The sequence below is a fragment of the Oncorhynchus gorbuscha genome, linkage group LG01 (assembly GCF_021184085.1).
Source record: "Oncorhynchus gorbuscha isolate QuinsamMale2020 ecotype Even-year linkage group LG01, OgorEven_v1.0, whole genome shotgun sequence".
Classification (NCBI taxonomy): domain Eukaryota; kingdom Metazoa; phylum Chordata; class Actinopteri; order Salmoniformes; family Salmonidae; genus Oncorhynchus; species Oncorhynchus gorbuscha.
Genome location: NC_060173.1, coordinates 10517406 through 10538830, shown reverse-complemented (window position 1 = coordinate 10538830; position 21425 = coordinate 10517406). Strand labels below are relative to the sequence as shown.

General features: G+C 41.9%; 1 protein-coding gene across 1 annotated transcript in view; it reads right to left on the bottom strand.

Moving 5' to 3' along the window:
• Positions 1-17: 17 nt before the first annotated feature.
• The window catches only part of LOC124032532 (rab GDP dissociation inhibitor beta-like), a 24966-nt gene continuing 3558 nt past the window's right edge, over positions 18-21425 (bottom strand). The window contains exons 4-11 of the mRNA XM_046344870.1: positions 21252-21386; positions 19767-19965; positions 18928-19059; positions 18556-18655; positions 13647-13818; positions 13114-13258; positions 673-727; positions 18-556 (exon numbers count right to left, since the gene is read on the bottom strand). Coding sequence (XP_046200826.1) covers positions 401-556; positions 673-727; positions 13114-13258; positions 13647-13818; positions 18556-18655; positions 18928-19059; positions 19767-19965; positions 21252-21386 — 1094 coding nt within the window. The 3' untranslated portion in view covers positions 18-400. The remainder of the gene's footprint in view (positions 557-672; positions 728-13113; positions 13259-13646; positions 13819-18555; positions 18656-18927; positions 19060-19766; positions 19966-21251; positions 21387-21425) is intronic.

The window sequence follows — 21425 nt, the reverse complement described above, 5'->3', positions numbered from 1 at the left end:
TGGCTCTTTACTCTATCCCAGGTAAAATACATCTTTATTTCACTTTAACAGAATAGTGCCTTATGTAAAAAATACAATTTATATCACATTTATATTGTCTATGTATAAACCCGAATAAAACCAATTATTTGTCGACATTCACATTTGTCAGAAAGTGAAGAAACCTTCATGATGTCACGCAATGTGACAATTGCATGTTTTTAACTGTCAAGCAAATTAGCCTACAAAACGCAGCCATCACAAATTGTTCGCTTATTAGTCAAACATATTTCATTCTTTTTTTTCTACAAATGTATTTCCATTGTTTTAAAGGGTCATAGATACAGATTCCAACAATACATTTGGATTATAAACCAGTTTGTTAAGATTTGGGAGTTGTCTGGACATGTTGGTTATACTATCACTGATCACCAGCGTCTCCAAAGATGTCATTCTTCGTGCGCTCCATCTCTGCAAAGTCAAACTCAGTGCCCATCGCACGCTCGTAGATGTCCTTGATGTCGTCACAGGTGGTCTCAAAGTGGGTCGTTGCGTCATACGTACGTGAAATAAATATCTGCATAGATATCCCAGAAGCATAGAAGGGAAAAATACATTGACCATGTATTTTTTTTATTTTTATGTAATAAATAAAATGAAGGCCAACATGAGGATTAGGACTAGTTCACTCACCTGGCTGTCTTTTCCCATGTCAGTTGGTGCATATTGATCACTGACACTTACAAATCTGTGAGGAGAGAAGGTTTGTACAGGGTCAGAAAACATCAACGAATGGAGGATATGTTACAAGGCCAGTGCAGTACATCTCAGTAGGGTGAAAACAGTATGTACAGCATTGTGTTCCAGTGATGAGCCCCTGTGCTAGTAGTAAAAAAAAAAAAAAACAGTTCGTACCATGGCATTGTTGAATACTCGTTTCTCATTGGCTTGAAGGGCATTCTAGAGCATGCATTATTTAAGCAATAAGGCGGTGTGGTATATGGCCAATATACCAAGGCTAAGGGCTGTTCTTAGTCACGACGTAATGTGGAGTGCCTGGACACAGCCCTTAGCTGTGGTATATTGGCCATACACACCACAAACACTGAGGTGCCTTATTGCTATTATAAACTGGTTACCAATGTAATTACAGTAGTAAAAATGTTTTGCCGTACCCGTGGTATATGGTCTGATATACCATTGCTGTCAGCCAATCAGCATTCAGGGCTCGAACCACCCAGTTTATAATTCCCTTTACCAAACGAGTGGGTTTAATCCTGATTGGTTTAAACAGCATTCCAGCCGGTGTCTATTCCACAAGTTACCACCGGCTAAATCTATGACAGTAAAATGCCCATTTACTCTGTTCCATCTGACTGCACGATCCACTGTCTCATCAGCCCAGCCAAGCAATTTAGAAACTTGATCTCCACTATAAAAAACATCTAGACATTATCTCACATTTATTTTAGACTAGCTGTTGTCCACTATAAAAAACAGACATTATCTCACATTTCTTTTAGACCAACTGTCTTCAATAGAGGAGATTTGTATAAACATTGCTGTCCGTCTCTCCGACATTTGCAACATTGTTTCAATATTCAAATTTGATCTCCAGCTGTCCCATAGTAATGAACGTGTTGGGAGTCAGACAGTCAGGCAGCGTTTTTCAGCCAGTCAAATCATGAATCAGCTGGCCTTATTTTTATGCATATATATACAGTATATCACAAAAGTGAGTACACCCCTCACATTTTTGTCAATATTTGAGGTTATCTTTTCATGTGACAACACTGAAGAAATGACACTTTGCTACAATGTAAAGTAGTGAGTGTACAGCTTGTATAACAGTATAAATTTGCTGTCCCCTCAAAATAACTCAACACACAGCCATACATGTCTAAACCTCTGGCAACAAAAGTGAGTACACCCCTAAGTGAAAATGTCCAAATTGGGCCCAAAGTGTCAATATTTTGTGTGGCCACCATCATTTTCCAGCACTGCCTTAACCCTCTTGGGCATGGAATTCACCAGAGCTTCACAGGTTGCCACTGGAGTCCTCTTCCACTCCTCCATGACGACATCACGGAGCTGGTGGATGTTAGAGACCTTGCACTCCTCCACCTTCCGTTTGAGGATGCCCCACAGATGCTCAATAGGGTTTAGGTCTGGAGACATGCTTGGCCAGTCCATCACCTTTACCCTCAGCTTCTTTAGCAAGGCAGTGGTCGTCTTGGAGGTGTGTTTGGGGTCGTTATCATGTTGGAATACTGCCCTGCGCCCCAGTCTCCGAAGGGAGGGGATCATGCTCTGCTTCAGTATGTCACCGTACATGTTGGCATTCATGGTTCCAACAATGAACTGTAGCTCCCCAGTGCTGGCAGCACTCATGCAGCCCCAGACCATGACACTCCCACCACCATGCTTGACTGTAGGCAAGACACAATTGTCTTTGTACTCCTCACCTGGTTGCCGCCACACACGCTTGACACCATCTGAACCAAGTAAGTTTATCTTGGTCTCATCAGACCAAAGGACATGGTTCCAGTAATCCATATCCTTAGTCTGCTTGTCTTCAGCAAACTGTTTGCGGGCTTTCTTGTGCATCATCTTTAGAAGAGGCTTCCTTCTGGGACGACAGCCATGCAGACCAATTTGATGCAGTGTACGGCGTATGGTCTGAGCACTGACAGGCTGACCCCTTAAACCTCTGCAGCAATGCTGGCAGCACTCATACGTCTATTTCCCAAAGACAACCTCTGAATATGACGCTGAGCACATGCACTCAACTTCTTTGGTCGACCATGGCGAGGCCTGTTCTGAGTGGAACCTGTCCAGTTAAACCGCTGTATGGTCTTGGCCACCGTGCTTCAGCTCAGTTTCAGGGTCTTGGCAATCTTCTTATAGTCCAGGCCATCTTTATGTAGAGCAACAATTATTTTGTTCAGATCCTCAGAGAGTTCTTTGCCATGAGGTGCCATGTTGAACTTCCAGTGACCGGTCAGTATGAGGGAGTGTGATAGCGATGACACCAAATTTAACACACCTGCTCCCCATTCACACCTGAGACCTTGTAACCCTAACGAGTCACATGACACCGGGGAGGGAAAATGGCTAATCGGGTCTAATTTGGACATGTTCACTTAGGGATGTACTCACTTTTGTTGCCAGCAGTTTAGACATGAATGGCTGTGTGTTGAGTTATTTTGAGGGGACAGCAAATTTACACTGTTTTTCAAGCTGTACACTCACTACTTTACATTGTAGCAAAGTGTAATTTATTCAGTGTTGTCACATGAAAAGATATACTCAAATATTTACAAAATTGTGAGGGGTGTACTCACTTCTGATGTACTGTACAAAGAAATGTTAATTTAATAAAAAGTTACAACGATACAAAGTGCAGCTAGTTTGCAGTCTTTCCAGCTTCAGTTTGAAGTGCTAGTGTTAGCTGTGTTGTTGGCTAGCTCCTCTGAACAAACAGTGTTCTGACAAGTGAGCACATTTTCTAAAGCCAGGCGAAATTGCACCTCATTGTTATGGATGTATGCAAATAAGAATGACACTAGAAAACAGCTTGAACAAATGCGGCTACTTTGCTGTTATTCTGGCTGCACTTTGTTGACGTGCCCGAGTTAGCCGAAGTTGGCTAGCTAGCAGTATAGCAATGGAACATTTGGAGTGAATGACTCTGTGTTTCTAAGGAACGCTGTTTGGGTCTTTGCGTGTCAAAAAAAGAGAAAGTTAAACATCAAATTACACAGTTATATTATTGAAACGTACTGAATTTGCATGTGCAAGCCAAGCTCCACCACTATCAGTAGCACTGTCAATGCTGTACAACAACAAAAAGTCTGCAAACAAGCAAAACACCGGGCCACGAACAATGTGTTTTTACAATAACGCGTCGGTAATAATTCCCTTGTTTACTTTAACCATTTGTACATTGTTACAACACTGTATGTATGTATGTATGTATGTATGTATGTATGTATGTATGTATGTATGTATGTATGTATGTATGTATGTATGTATGTATGTATGTATGTATGTATGTATGTATGTATGTATGTATGTATGTATGTATGTATGTATATATATATAGTGCCTTGCGAAAGTATTCGGCCCCCTTGAACTTTGCGACCTTTTGCCACATTTCAGGCTTCAAACATAAAGATATAAAACTGTATTTTTTTGTGAAGAATCAACAACAAGTGGGACACAATCATGAAGTGGAACGACATTTATTGGATATTTCTAACTTTTTTAACAAATCAAAAACTGAAAAATTGGGCGTGCAAAATTATTCAGCCCCTTTACTTTCAGTGCAGCAAACTCTCTCCAGAAGTTCAGTGAGGATCTCTGAATGATCCAATGTTGACCTAAACGACTAATGATGATAAATACAATCCACCTGTGTGTAATCAAGTCTCCGTATAAATGCACCTGCACTGTGATAGTCTCAGATGTCCGTTAAAAGCGCAGAGAGCATCATGAAGAACAAGGAACACACCAGGCAGGTCCGAGATACTGTTGTGAAGAAGTTTAAAGCTGGATTTGGATACAAAAAGATTTCCCAAGCTTTAAACATCCCAAGGAGCACTGTGCAAGCGATAATATTGAAATGGAAGGAGTATCAGACCACTGCAAATCTACCAAGACCTGGCCGTCCCTCTAAACTTTCAGCTCATACAAGGAGAAGACTGATCAGAGATGCAGCCAAGAGGCCCATGATCACTCTCGATGAACTGCAGAGATCTACAGCTGAGGTGGGACACTCTGTCCATAGGACAACAATCAGTCGTATATTGCACAAATCTGGCCTTTATGGAAGAGTGGCAAGAAGAAAGCCATTTCTTAAAGATATCCATAAAAAAGTGTCATTTAAAGTTTGCCACAAGCCACCTGGGAGACACACCAAACATGTGGAAGAAGGTGCTCTGGTCAGATGAAACCAAAATTGAACTTTTTGGCAACAATGCAAAACGTTATGTTTGGCGTAAAAGCAACACAGCTCATCACCCTGAACACACCATCCCCACTGTCAAACATGGTGGCAGCATCATGGTTTGGGCCTGCTTTTCTTCAGCAGTGATAGGGAAGATGGTTAAAATTGATGGGAAGATGGATGGAGCCAAATACAGGACCATTCTGGAAGAAAACCTGATGGAGTCTGCAAAAGACCTGAGACTGGGACGGAGATTTGTCTTCCAACAAGACAATGATCCAAAACATAAAGCAAAATCTACAATGGAATGGTTCAAAAATAAACATATCCAGGTGTTAGAATGGCCAAGTCAAAGTCCAGACCAGAATCCAATTGAGAATCTGTGGAAAGAACTGAAAACTGCTGTTCACAAATGCTCTCCATCCAATCTCACTGAGCTCGAACTGTTTTGCAAGGAGGAATGGGAGAAAAAAAAATTCAGTCTCTCGATGTGCAAAACTGATAGAGACATACTATGTAATCGCAGCAAAAGGTGGCGCTACAAAGTATTAACTTAAGGGGGCTGAATAATTTTGCACGCCCAATTGTTCAGTTTTTGATTTGTTAAAAAAGTTAGAAATATCCAATAAATGTCGTTCCACTTCATGATTGTGTCCCACTTGTTGTTGATTTTTCACAAAAAAAATACAGTTTTATATCTTTATGTTTGAAGCCTGAAATGTGGCTAAAAGGTCGCAAAGTTCAAGGGGGCCGAATACTTTCGCAAGGCACTGTATATATATATATATATACACATAATTACATTTTTAATGTCTTTATTGTTTTGAAACTTCTGTATGTGTAATGTTTACTGTTCATTTTTATTGATTATTTCACTTTTGTACTTTTGTATATTATCTACATCACTTGCTTTGGCAATGTTAACACATGTTTCCCATGACAATAAATCCTCTTGAATTGAATTAGGCATTATATGTTAGACCGCAACTTCTGGGGTAGCTAGCTATCTTTAGCTTGGTACCTAGCTAGCACCAATCCAACCAGCCTAAAAACAATGACCAGTAGAAAATGCAGTCATTTTCATTATTCTTAGCAATGATTTAGGAATCCTTGTGAGGAAGTATTAGCTAGGTAGTCAATTGTTGTTCGCCTATTGAAATGTAACAAGCAAGCCAGCTACTTAAACCCTGTTGCCCAAAGCGAACATGATAAGCAGCCAGCTCGCTTCATCTGGCTAGTGAGGTTCGACCGGACCGGGTTGTGTTGTGAAGCTAGCCACAATAAGGATTACGCACAATACAATTGGTGGAATTATGCCATATTTAGACTAGATAATGTTAAACAAGGTTGGAATGTGAGTCTACTCTGTGACACCCACAGAACAACTGTGAAGAGTACGCAAATATTAGCGTTGTAGCTCTTATCGCGGGACTGTGACTGTGTGAAATCCCCTCCCCAGTCAGTCTTTTGTGTGTATTGACATTCATATTGCACTGTACAGCTTTACCGAAGGATTGGGGATCAATGAAATGGGGTATCAGTCTACTCAATACCCAATATATTCCCCCCCAACATCCTCCTCAGTTATCAGACTCCAAAACATCTACGCAGTATTGTTTTTCCTCTGGAATACTGTTCAAAACACATAGGTTGAAAATAAATGTGTCTAGATTCCCAGTTGTTTCAGAGTCCCGCAATAAGAGAACATGAATGTTCTCTGGGTGTCACTGAGTAGACTGATACCCTAAGTCGTTAATCCACAATCCATAGGTAAGGCTGTGCAGTGAAATACGTTTGCCCCCAATGCAATTCTAAAGTATAATACAGTCATTGTGATTTCAACAGAATTTTGTCAAATGAACAAATTATTGTCTTTTGTTAATTTTATATAAACATTCCATCCTCATTTAGCATGATCTATTTAATTATGGCATAATTCTACTATTTGTTTGCATCACTGTCAATGACATACTTTAATTTTGAAGGCTAACCAAAGTCCACTATTGTGGCTAGCTTCACATAAATGGATCCGCCCACCATTAATCAACTAAGAACTGTCTTAGAAATTAGGATTATTTTAGATGATGACAGCTAGCTATATTGCTACTGAAACAGATGTCGTTTTCAAACATCTGCTATCTGAGCATAGTCTATCGGTAAATAGCCCACCCATTTTTACCTACCTCATCTCCATACTGTTTTTATTTATTTACTTTTCTGCTCTTTTGCACACCAATATCTCTACCTGTACAAGACCATCTGATCATTTATCACTTCAGTGTTAATCTGCAAAATTGTAATTATTCGCCTACCTCCTCATGCCTTTTGCACACAATGTATATAGACTCCCCTTTTTTTCTACTGTGTTATTGACTTGTTAATTGTTTACTCCATGTGTAACTCTGTGTTGTCTGTTCACACTGCTATGCTTTATCTTGGCCAGGTCGCAGTTGCAAATGAGAACTTATTCTCAACTAGCCTACCTGGTTAAATAATATATATATATTTTTTAATCCATGAGCTAGCTACCTTTTTTTTAAATGACCAGCACTGTATGTGCGCGGGATAACTTTACTAGCATCATAGCATACTGTACGTATCGATGAGTCTTTGTGACATATGAAATACGAGTGATTGTGTAATAACTACGTTAAAAAAAAGTGTTAAATTATTATGTGACGTGGAGTTATATTCAGGTCCTGATTGGCCAACAATCTTATTTGACACGTCAAATTGTGTTATTTGACAAGACCCAAACGGTGTTCCATAGGCTGTGTCCATAGATGCAGAACAAAAAAACTGAACGACTGGGTCACGTCTCCAGCAACCAAACCGACAAAACGAACGATCAGCCGGCTTGGGTAGCAACCCTAGATTTGTGTCTGGACTATATCTTGTGGAATTCATCACAATAACGTCTTTTGTGAAAATAAAGTATTAGTTAAAAGTTGACACCTACTCATTCCAGGGTTTTTCTTTATTTTTACGATTTTCTACATTGTAAAATAATAGTGAAGACAATGCAAAGTGTGTGCAAAGTTGTCATCAAGGCAAAGGTTGGCTACTTTGAAGAATCTAAAATATATTTTGATTTGTTTAACACTTTTTTGGTTACTACATGATTCCATATGTGTTCCTTCATAGTTTTGATGTCTTCACTATTATTCTACAACGTTGAAAATAATATAAATAAAGAAAAACCCTTGAATGAGTAGGTGTGTCCAAACTTTTGACTGGTGCTGTATGTAAAATCCTTATTTGAATATGTTTGTCACTTTCACCATGTCCTCGATGCCGGTGTTTGAAGGATATATAAATCCTCGGGCATTATCACTCAAATAACGCACGGAACATACAATTCAATAGTTAATTTTTACATGTTTTGTTTGAGCTACTTTTGGAAGCAAAAGTAGAATTGAAAACATTGTTATTGGTGAATTCTACTTTCATAATAGCAAGCTAGGACTGATGATTTGGTTAGCTAAACTAGTAAGGCAGTTTAGTTACTGTTTTGGTAACTACTGTAGCTATATAGTAAACTTGCTAGCTAGCTACTTCACATTTATATGCGTTCTACGGAAATCAATGCAACTCTGGAAGGTCAGTTCCACTCCACTAGCGCGTCGTGGAACACACTTCATTACACTGCCCCCTGTTGACTATCCCTTACATAACAGTATAATAGTTACAGTAGTAAACCAAAAATCGAATTGTATTTGTCACATGCTTCGTAAACAACAGGTGTAGACTAACAGTTGCTAGGTTTCTATCCAATTGGTGACAGATTTTCATGCGTATATTCAAAGATCTGCATAATGAAAATATTCGCATTTTCCGCCTGTCTCACTGAACCCTACCCAGCAGGCCTGTCTCACTGAACCCTACCCAGCAGGCCTGTCTCACTGAACCCTACCCAGCAGGCCTGTCTCACTGAACCCTACCCAGCAGGCCTGTCTCACTGAACCCTACCCAGCAGGCCTGTCTCACTGAACCCTACCCAGCAGGCCTGTCTCACTGAACCCTACCCAGCAGGCCTGTCTCACTGAACCCTACCCAGCAGGCCTGTCTCACTGAACCCTACCCAGCAGGCCTGTCTCACTGAACCCTACCCAGCAGGCCTGTCTCACTGAACCCTACCCAGCAGGCCTGTCTCACTGAACCCTACCCAGCAGGCCTGTCTCACTGAACCCTACCCAGCAGGTCTGTCTCACTGAACCCTACCCAGCAGGCCTGTCTCACTGAACCCTACCCAGATTGTTTATATAATACATAAATATATAATACAACACGTCGCACGTTTTCTTACTGCACCAGACACCTTAGTTTGATGTAAAAATTGCACAACTAAAAATATTTGGCAAAAAAATCAACATGACTGATTTCTTGAGTGATCTTAGACTCATTCTGGGGATTTTGAGGGAGTTAAATTGGCTTCCACATCTCGTGTCTCGTGGGGGACAAACATCATTCACCGAACGTGGAAATCGTTCAGGAAACACCTCCATGACTGTGGAATAGAATTGTTCTAATGGGCAACAGAAAAACACGTGCCAAACGGCGTGTTCAGTGGCTCTACATTTTCCGAAAAAAAAATTATGTAAAGTTCAATGTGTTTCCATCACATGTTCAACTCTACTGGTAGTTTTATCAGAAATAGCTAAATGTACCTACAGTACTATGGTCTTGGCACGCGCGCTCTAGCCAACAGCTCGCAGATACAGTGCAGGTAGGCTGTATGGGTAGACTAGACTGCATGATGACATTATTATGGATGAGCGAGAATATATATATATGTTTATTTGTCCAAAGTCAAGCATCGACCATCAGGTCACCAGAATAAGACCTTCAATAATTATTGGAAAGAATAATCAAGATCACTTTCACCCCCCTGTGAAGATCTTCATTTATGTAATCTGTACACCGAATAAACTACATGGTTTCCAGAGTTGTAATGTTAAATGTAAATGTACCAAACACTCTATTATCGCGTGAAGTATACTTCGATATGATGGTTATTATAGCAACATTTGCACATAAAGGCATTTCCAACTGCCATTTCTCGCTAATTAATTATAACGACACAAAACATTTCCACCATGTCGAATGAATAAATGACCTGTCGGTATATATACAAATGTACCGAAACTTCCCGTTTCCATCACAATTGTCGTTTCCATCACAACTGTCGTTTCCATCACAACTGTCGTTTCCATCACAACTGTCGTTTCCATCACAACTGTCGTTTCCATCACAACTGTCGTTTCCATCACAACGGTCATGGTTTTTATACGGTATGACTTGACTCGCATAAAAACGTGGTGACTGAAATGCTTACTTATGGGCCCTAGATAGATCAATACACACAGTGTACAAAACATTAGGAACACCTGCACTTTCCATGAACTATCCAGATGAAAGATTTGATCACTTATTGATGTAAATTTGTGAAATCCACTTCAAATCAGTGTAGATGAAGGGGAGGAGACCTGTTAAATAAGGATTTTTAAGCCTGCAGACAATTGACAGTGTGTGACATTAAGAGGGTTAATGGGCGAGACCAAATATTTAAAAGTGCCTTCAGAAAGTATTCACACCCCTTGACTTTTTCTACATCTTGTTGTGTTTACAGGCCGAATTTACAATATGTTAAAATGGAGATATGTTTTTATCACTAGCCTGCCTACCCATTATGTCAAAGTGGAATTATGGTTTTTTAAATTTGAACACATTTAAAAAAAGAAAAAAAAGAAAAGCTGAAATGTATTGAGTGAATAATTATTCAAACCCTTTGTTATGGCAAGCCTAAATAAATTCAGTAGTAAAAATTTGCTTAAACAAGTCACATTATAAATTGCATGGATTTTTTTGAATTGACTACCTAATCTCTGTACCCCCACACATAATTGTAAAGTCCCTCAGTCGAGCAGTGAATTTCAAACACAGATTAAACCACAAAGACCAGGGAGATTTTCCAATGCCTCGCAAAGGGCACCGAATTGCTAAATGGATAAAAAAAAAATTATGTGTATCAATACAGGCATCCTTCCTAACTCAGTTGCTGGGGGAGGGAGGGGGGGCTCAGGGATTTCACCACAAGGCCAATGGTGACTTTAAAACAGTTGAAGTTTAATGGCTGTGATAGGAGAAAACTGAGGATGGATCAACAGGGTAGTTACTCCACAATAGTAACCTAAATTACAGAGTGAAAAGGAAGCGTGGACAGGATAAAACTATTACAAAACATGCATCCTGTTTGCAACAAGGCAAAAAATGTGGCAAAGCAGTTAACACTTTGTATTCAGGACAAAAAGTTGTGTTTGGGGCAAATCCAAGACAACACACTACTGAGTATCACTCTCCATATTTTCAAGCATAGTGGTTGATGAATCATGTTATGGATATGCTTGTAATCATTAAGGATTAGGGAGTTTGTCACGTCCTGACCTTAGTTCCTTTTTTCTGTGTCCATTTTGGTCTGTTCAGGGCGTGAGCATTCTATGTTTTGTTCTGTGTGTTGTATTTCTATGTGTTGGACCTGGTATGGTTCCCAATCAGAGGCAGCTGTCATTCGTTGTCTCTGATTTAGAAACATACTTAGGTAGCCTGTTCCCACCTGTGTTTGTGGGTAGTTGTTTTCAGTTTTGGGATTCTGTACCAGACAGAACTGTTTCGTTCATTCTCTTTTGTTGTTTTTTCATTCAGTGTTCAATTCCTAAATAAAGATGAACACGTACCACGCTGTACCTTGGTCCTCACCGTCTTCAACCCACGACAGCCGTTACAGTTTCAGGATATAACAAGAAAACAGATTGGGAGCTAAGCACTTGCAAAATCTGGTTCAGTATACTTTCCATCAAATACTGGGAGATAAATTCAACTAATTTGAAAGAGCTTCAAGAATTTTGAAAGATAAAATGGCAAATTTTTCACAATCGAGGTGTGGAAAGCTCTTAATAAGAGACTTACCCAGAAAGCCTCACAGCTATAATCGCTGCCAAAAGTTATTCTACAAAGTACTGACTCAGGGGTATGAATACTTAAGTAAATTAGATAGAATATTTCATGTTCAATAAATTTGCAAACATTTCTAAAAGCATGTTTTCACTTTATCATCATGGGGTATTGTGTCTAGATGGGTAAAAAATAAGCAATCCATTAAGAATTCAGGTTGTGACAACAAGAGTTGGATAAGTCAAGGGGAATGAATCCTTTCAGTATGTGTGTGTTGGTTTAAGTATGTGCGAGTGTGTGGGTTGAGTCCAGTATGTGTGCTTAGAGTCAGTGCAAGAGTTAGTAAAAAAAAAAAAATGTCCAGTTCGACATTTGATTAGCTATTTATCTGTCTTATTAAGCAGTTGTTTCCAGACTTGGTGCTACCACTTGCCGTGCGGTAGCAGAGATTACGGTCTATGGCTTGGGTGACTGGAGTCTGGGGGCGTTCCTCTGACACCGCCTGGTATTAAAGTCCTGGATGGCACGGAGCTGACCTCAATCCTGTAGAAAATTTGTGGGCAGAACCCTAACTGTGTGCGAGCAAGGAGGCCTACAAACCTGACTCAGTTACACCAGCCCTGTCAGGATGAATGGGCCAAAATTCACCCAATTTAATGTGGGAAGATTGTGGAAGGCTACCCGAAACGTTTGACCCAAGTTAAACAATTTAAAGGCAATGCTACCAAATACTAATTGAGTGTATGTAAACTTCTGACCCACTCGGAATGTGATGAAAGAAATAAAAGCTGAAATAAATTATTCTCTCTACTATTATTCTGACATTTCACATTCTTAAAATAAAGTGGTGATCCTAACTGACTTAAAACAAGGATTATTTTACTAGGATTAAATGTCAGGAATTGTGAAAAACTGAGTTTAAATGTATTTGGCTAAGGTGTATGTAAACTTCTGACTTCAAATGTACATATTTGTACTATATATTAATTAATATATATATAACATATATGAGTGTTACAGGGCGATAGTCATTTAGGTAAGTTATCTTGGCGTTCTTGGACACATGGACTATGGTGGTCTATTCAAAACAAGTTGGTATTACAGACCGGGTCAGGGATCGGTTGAAAATGTCAGTGAAGACCCTTTACTAACTAGACACTAGTGTAACAGTACAGGAGTATAACAGTGTATCTTATAGTGGAGTACAGTATAGCAACATAGAATCAAAAGCCTACTTCTGTTCAATGGGTTCCAGGAGATCCAGGGCTGGCTTGAGTTCCTTCTCTGGGTCGTTAGTCTCCACTACGCTGCTGGCGATGGCAATGTACTTGCCCTGTGCTGCCACGTTGTGGGCCGAGGAGATCATACACACGTAGATGTCTGTGACACAAAAAAAAAAAAAAACACACAAGAGACCAGTGAGACCAGACCAGTGACAAACACACTCAACTAAGCTCCACCGCCTTGTGTTCAGTAGAGTTTTAAAAAAGTAGCAAAACGTTTTGAAAACAGAAAAAAAAGCACAAAAAAACCATTGCGTTTCTTCCAGGTAGACCATCCCTGTTTCTGTTTTCCTCCGTTTGGTGCCGAATGAACACAGGCGATGCCATTTAAAATTTAAAAAATCACAACAGTGGCAACTTAATTTCACACGCACAAGAATTGATGAAATGCTCATGTACTGCTTATGAATGTGGGTATGTATGGGTTATAAATGTGTTACGAAGTCCTTATGTAGGCTAGGTACCCTAGTATCCAGGGGTCTCACCATGTTTCCTGTTGACCTGGATCTGAGGGATGATGATCTGGCAGGAGTTGACGTCGCCGGTGTTCTTGATGGGGTGGCTCATGACGCAGATGATACGGACCACTTGGCCGACCTTACTGACTCTGTCCATGATGTAGCTGGGGTCACAGATCAGCTGCTTACAGCGGGCTATCTGGAGAGGAAAGGAGAGATGGTAGCGTTTAGGGTTTATAATTCAGGTGAGGGTGGGTTCAGGGTTAAGTTAATCTAATCTAATTTTATTTGTCACATACACATGGATGGCAGATGTTAACGCGAGTGTAGCGAAATGCTTGTGCTTTTAGTTCCGACCGTGCAGTAATATCTAACAAGTAATCTAACAATTTCACAACAACTACCTTATACACACAAGTGTAAAGGAATGAATAAGAATATGTACATATAAATATATGGATGAGTGATGGCCTTGCGTCATAGGCAAGATGCAGTAGATGGTATAGAGTACAGTATATACATATGATATGAGTAATGTAGGGTATGTAAACATTATATAACGTGGCATTGTTTAAAGTGACGAGTGATACATTTATTACATCCATTGTTTTATTATTAAAGTGGCTAGAGATTTGAGTCATTGTGTTGGCAGCAGCCACTCAATGTTAGTGATGGCTGTTTAACAGTCCGAGGTCCTTGAGATAGAAGCTGTTTTTCATTCTCTCGGTCCCAGCTTTGATGCACCTGTACTGATCTCGCCTTCTGGATGATAACGGGGTGAACAGACAGTGGCTCGGGCAGTTGTTGTCCTTGATGATTTTTCTGGCCTTCCAATGACATCGGGTGGTTTAGGTGTCCTGGAGGGCAAGTAGTTCGCCCTCTGCGATGCGTTGTGCAGACCTCACTACCCTCTGGAGAGCCTTATGGTTGTGGGCGGAGCAGTTGCCGTACCAGGCGGTGATACAGCCCGACAGGATGTTCTTGATTGTGCAACTGTAAAAGTTTGTGAGTGTTTTCAGTGACAAGACACATTTCTTCAGCCTCCTGACGTTGTGGGTGGACCATTTCAGTTTGTCCGTGATGTGTACTCCGAGGAAAAAAAAAAAATTCCTAAAAATTCCACCTCCACTACTACTGTCCCATCGATGTGGATAGGGGGGTGATCTCTCTGCTGTTTCCTGAAGTCCACGATTATCTCCTTTGTTTTGTTGACATTGAGTGTGAGGTTACTTTCCTGACACCACACTCCGAGGGCCCTCACCTCCTCCCTGTAGGCAGTCTCCTAGTTGTTGGTAATCAGGCCTACCGCTGTAGTGTCATCTGCAAACTTGATGATTGAGTTGGAGCCGTGTATGGCCACGCAGTCATGGGTGAACAGGGACTACAGGAGAGGGCTGAGAACGCACCCTTGTGGGGCCCCAGTGTTGAGGATCAGTGGGGTGGAGATGTTGTTTCCTACCCTCCCCACCTGGGGGCGGCCCATCAGAAAGTCCAGGACCCAGTTGCACAGGGCGGTGTGGAGACCCAGGGTCTCAAGCTTAATTACGAGTTTGGAGGGTACTATGGTGTTAAATGCTGAGTTGTAATCAATGAACAGCATTGATTACATAGGCATTCGTCTTGTCCAGATGGGTTAGGGCAGTGTGCAGTGTGATTGCGATTGTGTCGTCTGTGGACCTATTGGTGCGGTAAGCAATTTGAAGTTGGTCTAGGGCGTCAGGTAGGGCACTTCATGATGACGGAAGTGAGTGCTATGGGGTGATAGTTGTTTAGCTCAGTTACCTTAGCTTTCTTGGGAACAGGAACAATGGTGGCCCTCTTGATGCATGTGGGAACAGCAGACTAGGATAGGGATTGATTGAATATGTCCGGGGCTGTTTTTTTTTTTTGTAATCTGTGATTGACTGTAGACCCTGCCACATACCTCTTGTGTCTGAGCCGTTGAATTGCGACTCTACTTTGTCTCTGTACTGACGCTTAGCTTGTTTGATTGCCTTGCGGAGGGAATAGCAACACTGTTTGTATTCGGTCATGTTTCCGGTCGCTTTGCCATGATTAAAAGCAGTGGTTCATGCTTTCAGTTTTGCACAAATGCTGCCATCAATCCACAGTTTCTGGTTGGGGAAGGTTTTAATAGTCACCGTGGATACAACATCACCGATGCACTTGCTAATAAACTTTCTCACTGAATCAGCATATACATCAATGTTGTTGTCTTAGGCTATCCGGAACATATCCCAGTCCATGTGATCGAAGCAATCTTGAAGCGTGGAATCAGATTGGTCAGACCAGCGTTCAGGAACAGACCTGAGCAAGGACATTTCTTGTTTTAGTTTCTGTCTAAAGGCTGGGAGCAACAAAATGGAGTCATGGTCAGATTTGCCGAAAGGAGGGAGGGCTTTGTATGCGTCGCAGAAGTTAGAGTAACAATGATCCAGAGTTTTGCCAGCCCGGGTCGCTAGTTCAATATGCTGCTAAAATTTATGGAGCCTTGTTTTCAGATTAGCTTTGTTAAAATACCCAGCTACAATAAATGCAGCCTCAGGATATATGGTTTACATAGAGTCAAATAAGGTTTGTTCAGGGCCATTGAGGTGTCTGCTTGGGGAGGGGGGGTATACACGGCTGTAATTAAAATCAAAGACAATTCTCTTGGTATATAATGCGGTCGGCATTTGATTGTAAGGAATTCTAGGTCAGGTGAACAAAGACTTGAGTTCCTGTATGTTGCTATGATCACACCACGACTCGTTAATCATAAGGCATACACCCCCACCCTTCTTCTTACCAGAGAGATGTTTGTTTCTGTCGGCGCGATGTGTGAAGCAGCCGGATGGCTGTACCGATCCTGATAACGTATCCCGACTGAGCCATCTTTCCGTGAAACAGTGAATGTTACAATCTCTGATGTCTCTCTGGAAGGCAACCCTTGCCCTAATTTAGTCTACCTTTGTTGTCAAGAGACTGAACATTGGAGAGTACTATACTCGGGAGCAGTGAGCGATGTGCCCGTCTACGGAGCCTGACCAGAAGACCGCTCTGTCTGCCCCTTCTGCGGCACCGTTGTTTTGGGTCGTCTACTGGGATCCGATCCATTGTCCTTGGGTGGTGGACCAAACAGAGGATCCGCTTCGGGAAAGCCGTATTCCTGGTGGTAATGTTGGTAAGTTGACGTTGCTCTTATATCCAACAGTTCTTCCCGGCTGTATGTAATAAGACTTACGATTTCCTGGGGTAACAGTGTAAGATATAATACATTAAAAAAGAAATACTGAATAGTTTCCTAAGAACGCGAAGCAACCATCTCTGTCGGCACCAAGAGGCGAACCGCCATCTGGAACCAGTCAAATTTTGTCAGTTGTAAACACTGCCAAAAGACATTCACCGTGAGGAACTAATAGAAAACAATCATTATAAACTGGGTGGTTCAAGCCCTGAATGCTGATTGTATATACTGTACCACAGCTATCAGCCAAATGTATCTGGACCCCCTTCAAATGAATGGATTTGGCTATTTCAGCCACACTTGTTGCTGACAGGTATAATAAAATTGAGCACACAGCCATGCAACCTCCATAGACAAACATTGGCAGTAGAATGGCCTTACTGAAGAGCTCAGTCACTTTCAATGCGCCACCGTCATAGGATGCCACCTTTCCAACAAGTCAGTTCGTCAAATTTCTGCCCTGCTAGAGCTGCCCCAGTCAACTGTAAGTGCTGTTATTGTGAAGTGGAAACGTCTAGGAGCAACAACGGCTCAGCCGCAAAGCGGTAGGCCACACAAGCTCACAGAACGGGACCGCTGAGTGCTGAAGCGCGTATTGCGTTAAAAATCATCTGTCCTCGGTTGCAACACTCACTGTAGAGTTCCAAACTGCAACAGGAAGCAATGTCAGCACAAGAACTGTTCGTCGGGAGATTCATGTAATGGGTTTCCATGGCCGAGCAGCAGCACACAAGCCTAAGATCACCATGCACAATGCCAAGCATCGGCTGGAGTGGTGTAAAGCGCACCACCATTGGACTCTGGAGCAGTGGAAACACATTCTCTGGAGTGATGAATCACGCTTCACCATCTGGCACTCCGACTGGACAAATCTGGGTTTGGCGGATGCCAGGAGAACGCTACCTGTCCGAAAGCATAGTGCCAACTGTACATTTTGGTGGAGGAGGAATAATGGTCTGGGGCTGTTTTTGATGGGTCGGGCCAGGCCCCTTTAGTTCCAGTCAAAGGAAATCTTAACGCTACAGCATACAATAACATTCTAGAGGATTCTGTGCTTCCACCATTGTGGCAACAGTTTGGGGAAGGCTTTTTCCTGTTTTAGCATGTCACTGCCCCCCCCCCCGCAAAGCGACGTCGATACAGAAATGGTTTGACATCGGTGTGGAAGAACTGGCCTGCACCAGAGCCCTGACCTCAACCCCATCGAACACCTTTGGGATGAATTGGAATGCCGACTGTGAGCCAGGCCTAATCGCCCAACCTCAGTGCCCGACCTCACTAATGCTCTTATGGCTGAATGGAAGCAAGTCCCCGCAGCAATGTTCCAACATCTAGTGGAAAGCCTTCCCAAAAGAGTGGAAGCTGTAATAGCATCAAAAGGGGGACCAACTCCATATTAATGCCGACGAGCAGGTGTCAGCATATACTACATGACCAAAAATCTATCAGATCTGATACCACGGGTATGAATCCCGAAGATATTTGTACTGCTCTAACTAAGTTGGTAACCAGTTTATAATGGCAATAAGGCACCTCGGGGATTTGTGATATATTGCCAATATACCATGGCTAAGGGCTGTGTCCAGGCACTCCTCGTTGCGTCATACATAGGAACAGCCCTTAGCCGTGGTATATTGGCAATATATCACACCCCCCCTCAGGTCTTATTGCTTAATTATAACATGAGGCAAAAATGTGACAAAAACTCACCTCTCCCTCTGACTTGACCCCCACCACCTTTCCATTCTCCATAACAATCTCCTCTATGGGCTTGTTCAGCATGTAGGTGCCACCATAGATAGCGCTCAACCTAGAGGGAGAAAAGTCAAGTCAAAGACACTGGTGAATGGTGGACATGGGATGGTTAGTTAAGCAAAAGGCTAAAAACAGTCAAATCAGGGATGTGATCAGAACCACAGAACTAGAACGATTTATATGATCAGAACAACTGAAATCAGTAGGATATTGGTTTGGGAGTAGGTTAACTTCAACTCTAGTATGTACTGAAACCGATAGCGTCAGAAAAGCAGGAATTATCGATTAATCAGGAACAATTGCATAATACGGACAAAGTAATCTTACCTGGCAAAGCCTTGTGGCAGCTCCCCCAGGCCGTAGAGAGGGTAGAGGTAAGGACTCTTGCCATATCTGGCCAGAGACTCACTGTAGAGTTTGATCCTATTGATAGTGTTGATGCAGGGCTGATCCAGGTAGCTGAGAGATCACACAAATACTAGATTGGAACACAGTTACTTTGTTAAAATGTTCACGAATAAGACATCAAAAATGCTTATAAATGTTTATAGATGTTATTATTATAAATATTTTAGATTTGACACCCCTTTAATTATGTGTACCTGCCTGAACACAGTGGACAGTCGCCCATCCTATTCATTCCCATCACTCAAGTTTCTAATAGTGTAGAGGACAAACATCGTACTCAAACCCGAGTTCTCACAATAAAACACTAAATAAAACCACAAGAAACATCCACACGTACAGTAACGCTGATACACAAGAAACATCCACACGTACAGTAACGCTGATACACAAGAAACAACCACACGTACAGTAACGCTGATACACAAGAAACAACCACATGTACAGTAACGCTGATACACAAGAAACATCCACATGTACAGTAACGCTGATACACAAGAAACATCCACATGTACAGTAACGCTGATACACAAGAAACAACCACATGTACAGTAACGCTGATACACAAGAAACAACCACACGTACAGTAATGCTGATACACAAGAAACATCCACATGTACAGTAACGCTGATACACAAGAAACAACCACATGTACAGTAATGCTGATACACAAGAAACATCCACACATATAATTTTATTATTATTATAATAATAATAATGTGGGTGCCTATATTTGTCCTATTTCAGACAAAGCCACTTACTCGTCTGTCCTGTAGAGAGCGAGGGCGTGACCAGTGAAGTCCATCACATCCTGGCCCAGGCTGAACTTCTTGTACAGGGCACGCATCGACGACTTGTTGGGGTCGACACCCTCCATGGTTTTGGGATCGTTCAAGTCGTAGTTGGCAACGAAGATCAAGAAGTTCCTAAACCGCCTCTTCTCAAAAATCCCCATCAAACCTGAGGTGTCAGGAAAATCAGTCAGACAGAAATAGAAAAGTCTGCTGTGGTCTGAAATTAGACTAAGAATGTGGTCCTGTGTGGTTGTGGATTTCATTCCTGTGGGGGTCGCATACACATACAAAACAAATGGATGTTTCTTGAGATAAAAGCTTTGGTTAAGTGGTATAGCTATAGCATAAGTTAATAGAATACGACTTACTAGACTTAACTTTTTCTCCTTGGGGAGCATAGGTCATCCACAAATAATCAACCGAGAAGATAACAAACATACCAACAAATGTATGCACTCACTGGACTGTAAGTATCTTTGTGCTTAATGGTATAATAGTATAGGAATAAGCATGAGAATGCCATTGATATAAACCAAGTGTACAAAACATTAAGAACACCTTCCTAATATTGCGCTGCACCCCCCGCTATTGCGCTCAGAACAGCCTCAATTTGTCAGGGCATGGACTCCACAAGGTGTTGAAAGCATTCCACAGGGACGCTGGCCCATGTTGACTCCACAAGGTGTTGAAAGCGTTCCACAGGGATGCTGGCCCATGTTGACTCCACAAGGTGTTGAAAGCGTTCCACAGGGATGCTGGCCCATGTTGACTCCACAAGGTGTTGAAAGCGTTCCACAGGGATGCTGGCCCATGTTGACTCCACAAGGTGTTGAAATCGTTCCACAGGGATGCTGGCCCATGTTGACTCCACAAGGTGTTGAAAGCGTTCCACAGGGATGCTGGCCCGTGTTGACTCCACAAGGTGTTGAAAGCGTTTCCACAGGGATGCTGGCCCATGTTGACTCCACAAGGTGTTGAAATCGTTTCCACAGGGATGCTGGCCCATGTTGACTCCACAAGGTGTTGAAATCGTTCCACAGGGATGCTGGCCCATGTTGATCACAGTTGTGTCAAGTTGGCTGGATGTTCTTTGGGTCGTGAACCATTCTTGATACACATGGGAAACTGTTGAGCGTGAAAAACCCAGTAGCATTACAGTTCTTGACACAAACCAGTGTGCCTGGCACCTACTACCATACCCCGTTCAAAGGTACTTAAATAGTTTGCCTTGCCCATTCACCCTCTGAATGGCACACACAGACAATCCATGTCTCAATTGTCTCAAGGCTTAAAAATCCTTCTTTAAAAACGGTCTCCTCCCCTTCACCTACACTGATTGAAGTGGATTTAACAAGTGACATCAAGAAGGGATCTTAGCTTTCACCTGGTCAGTCGGTCATGGAAAGAGCAGGTGTTCTTAATGTTCTGTACACTTAGTGTATATACACTCACTGGAGGCCAGTGCCTCTGTCTCAGTGACAGGCACTTTGTAGATGGCTCCCTTCTTGTAGACAAAGCTGCCCTCGATCACCTTGAAGTCCAGGTAACGGGTCACCTGAGTGATCAGCAACATCCTCACCAGCTGACCTGGGTACAGCCGAGAGAGGAAAAGAGACCTGATCATTA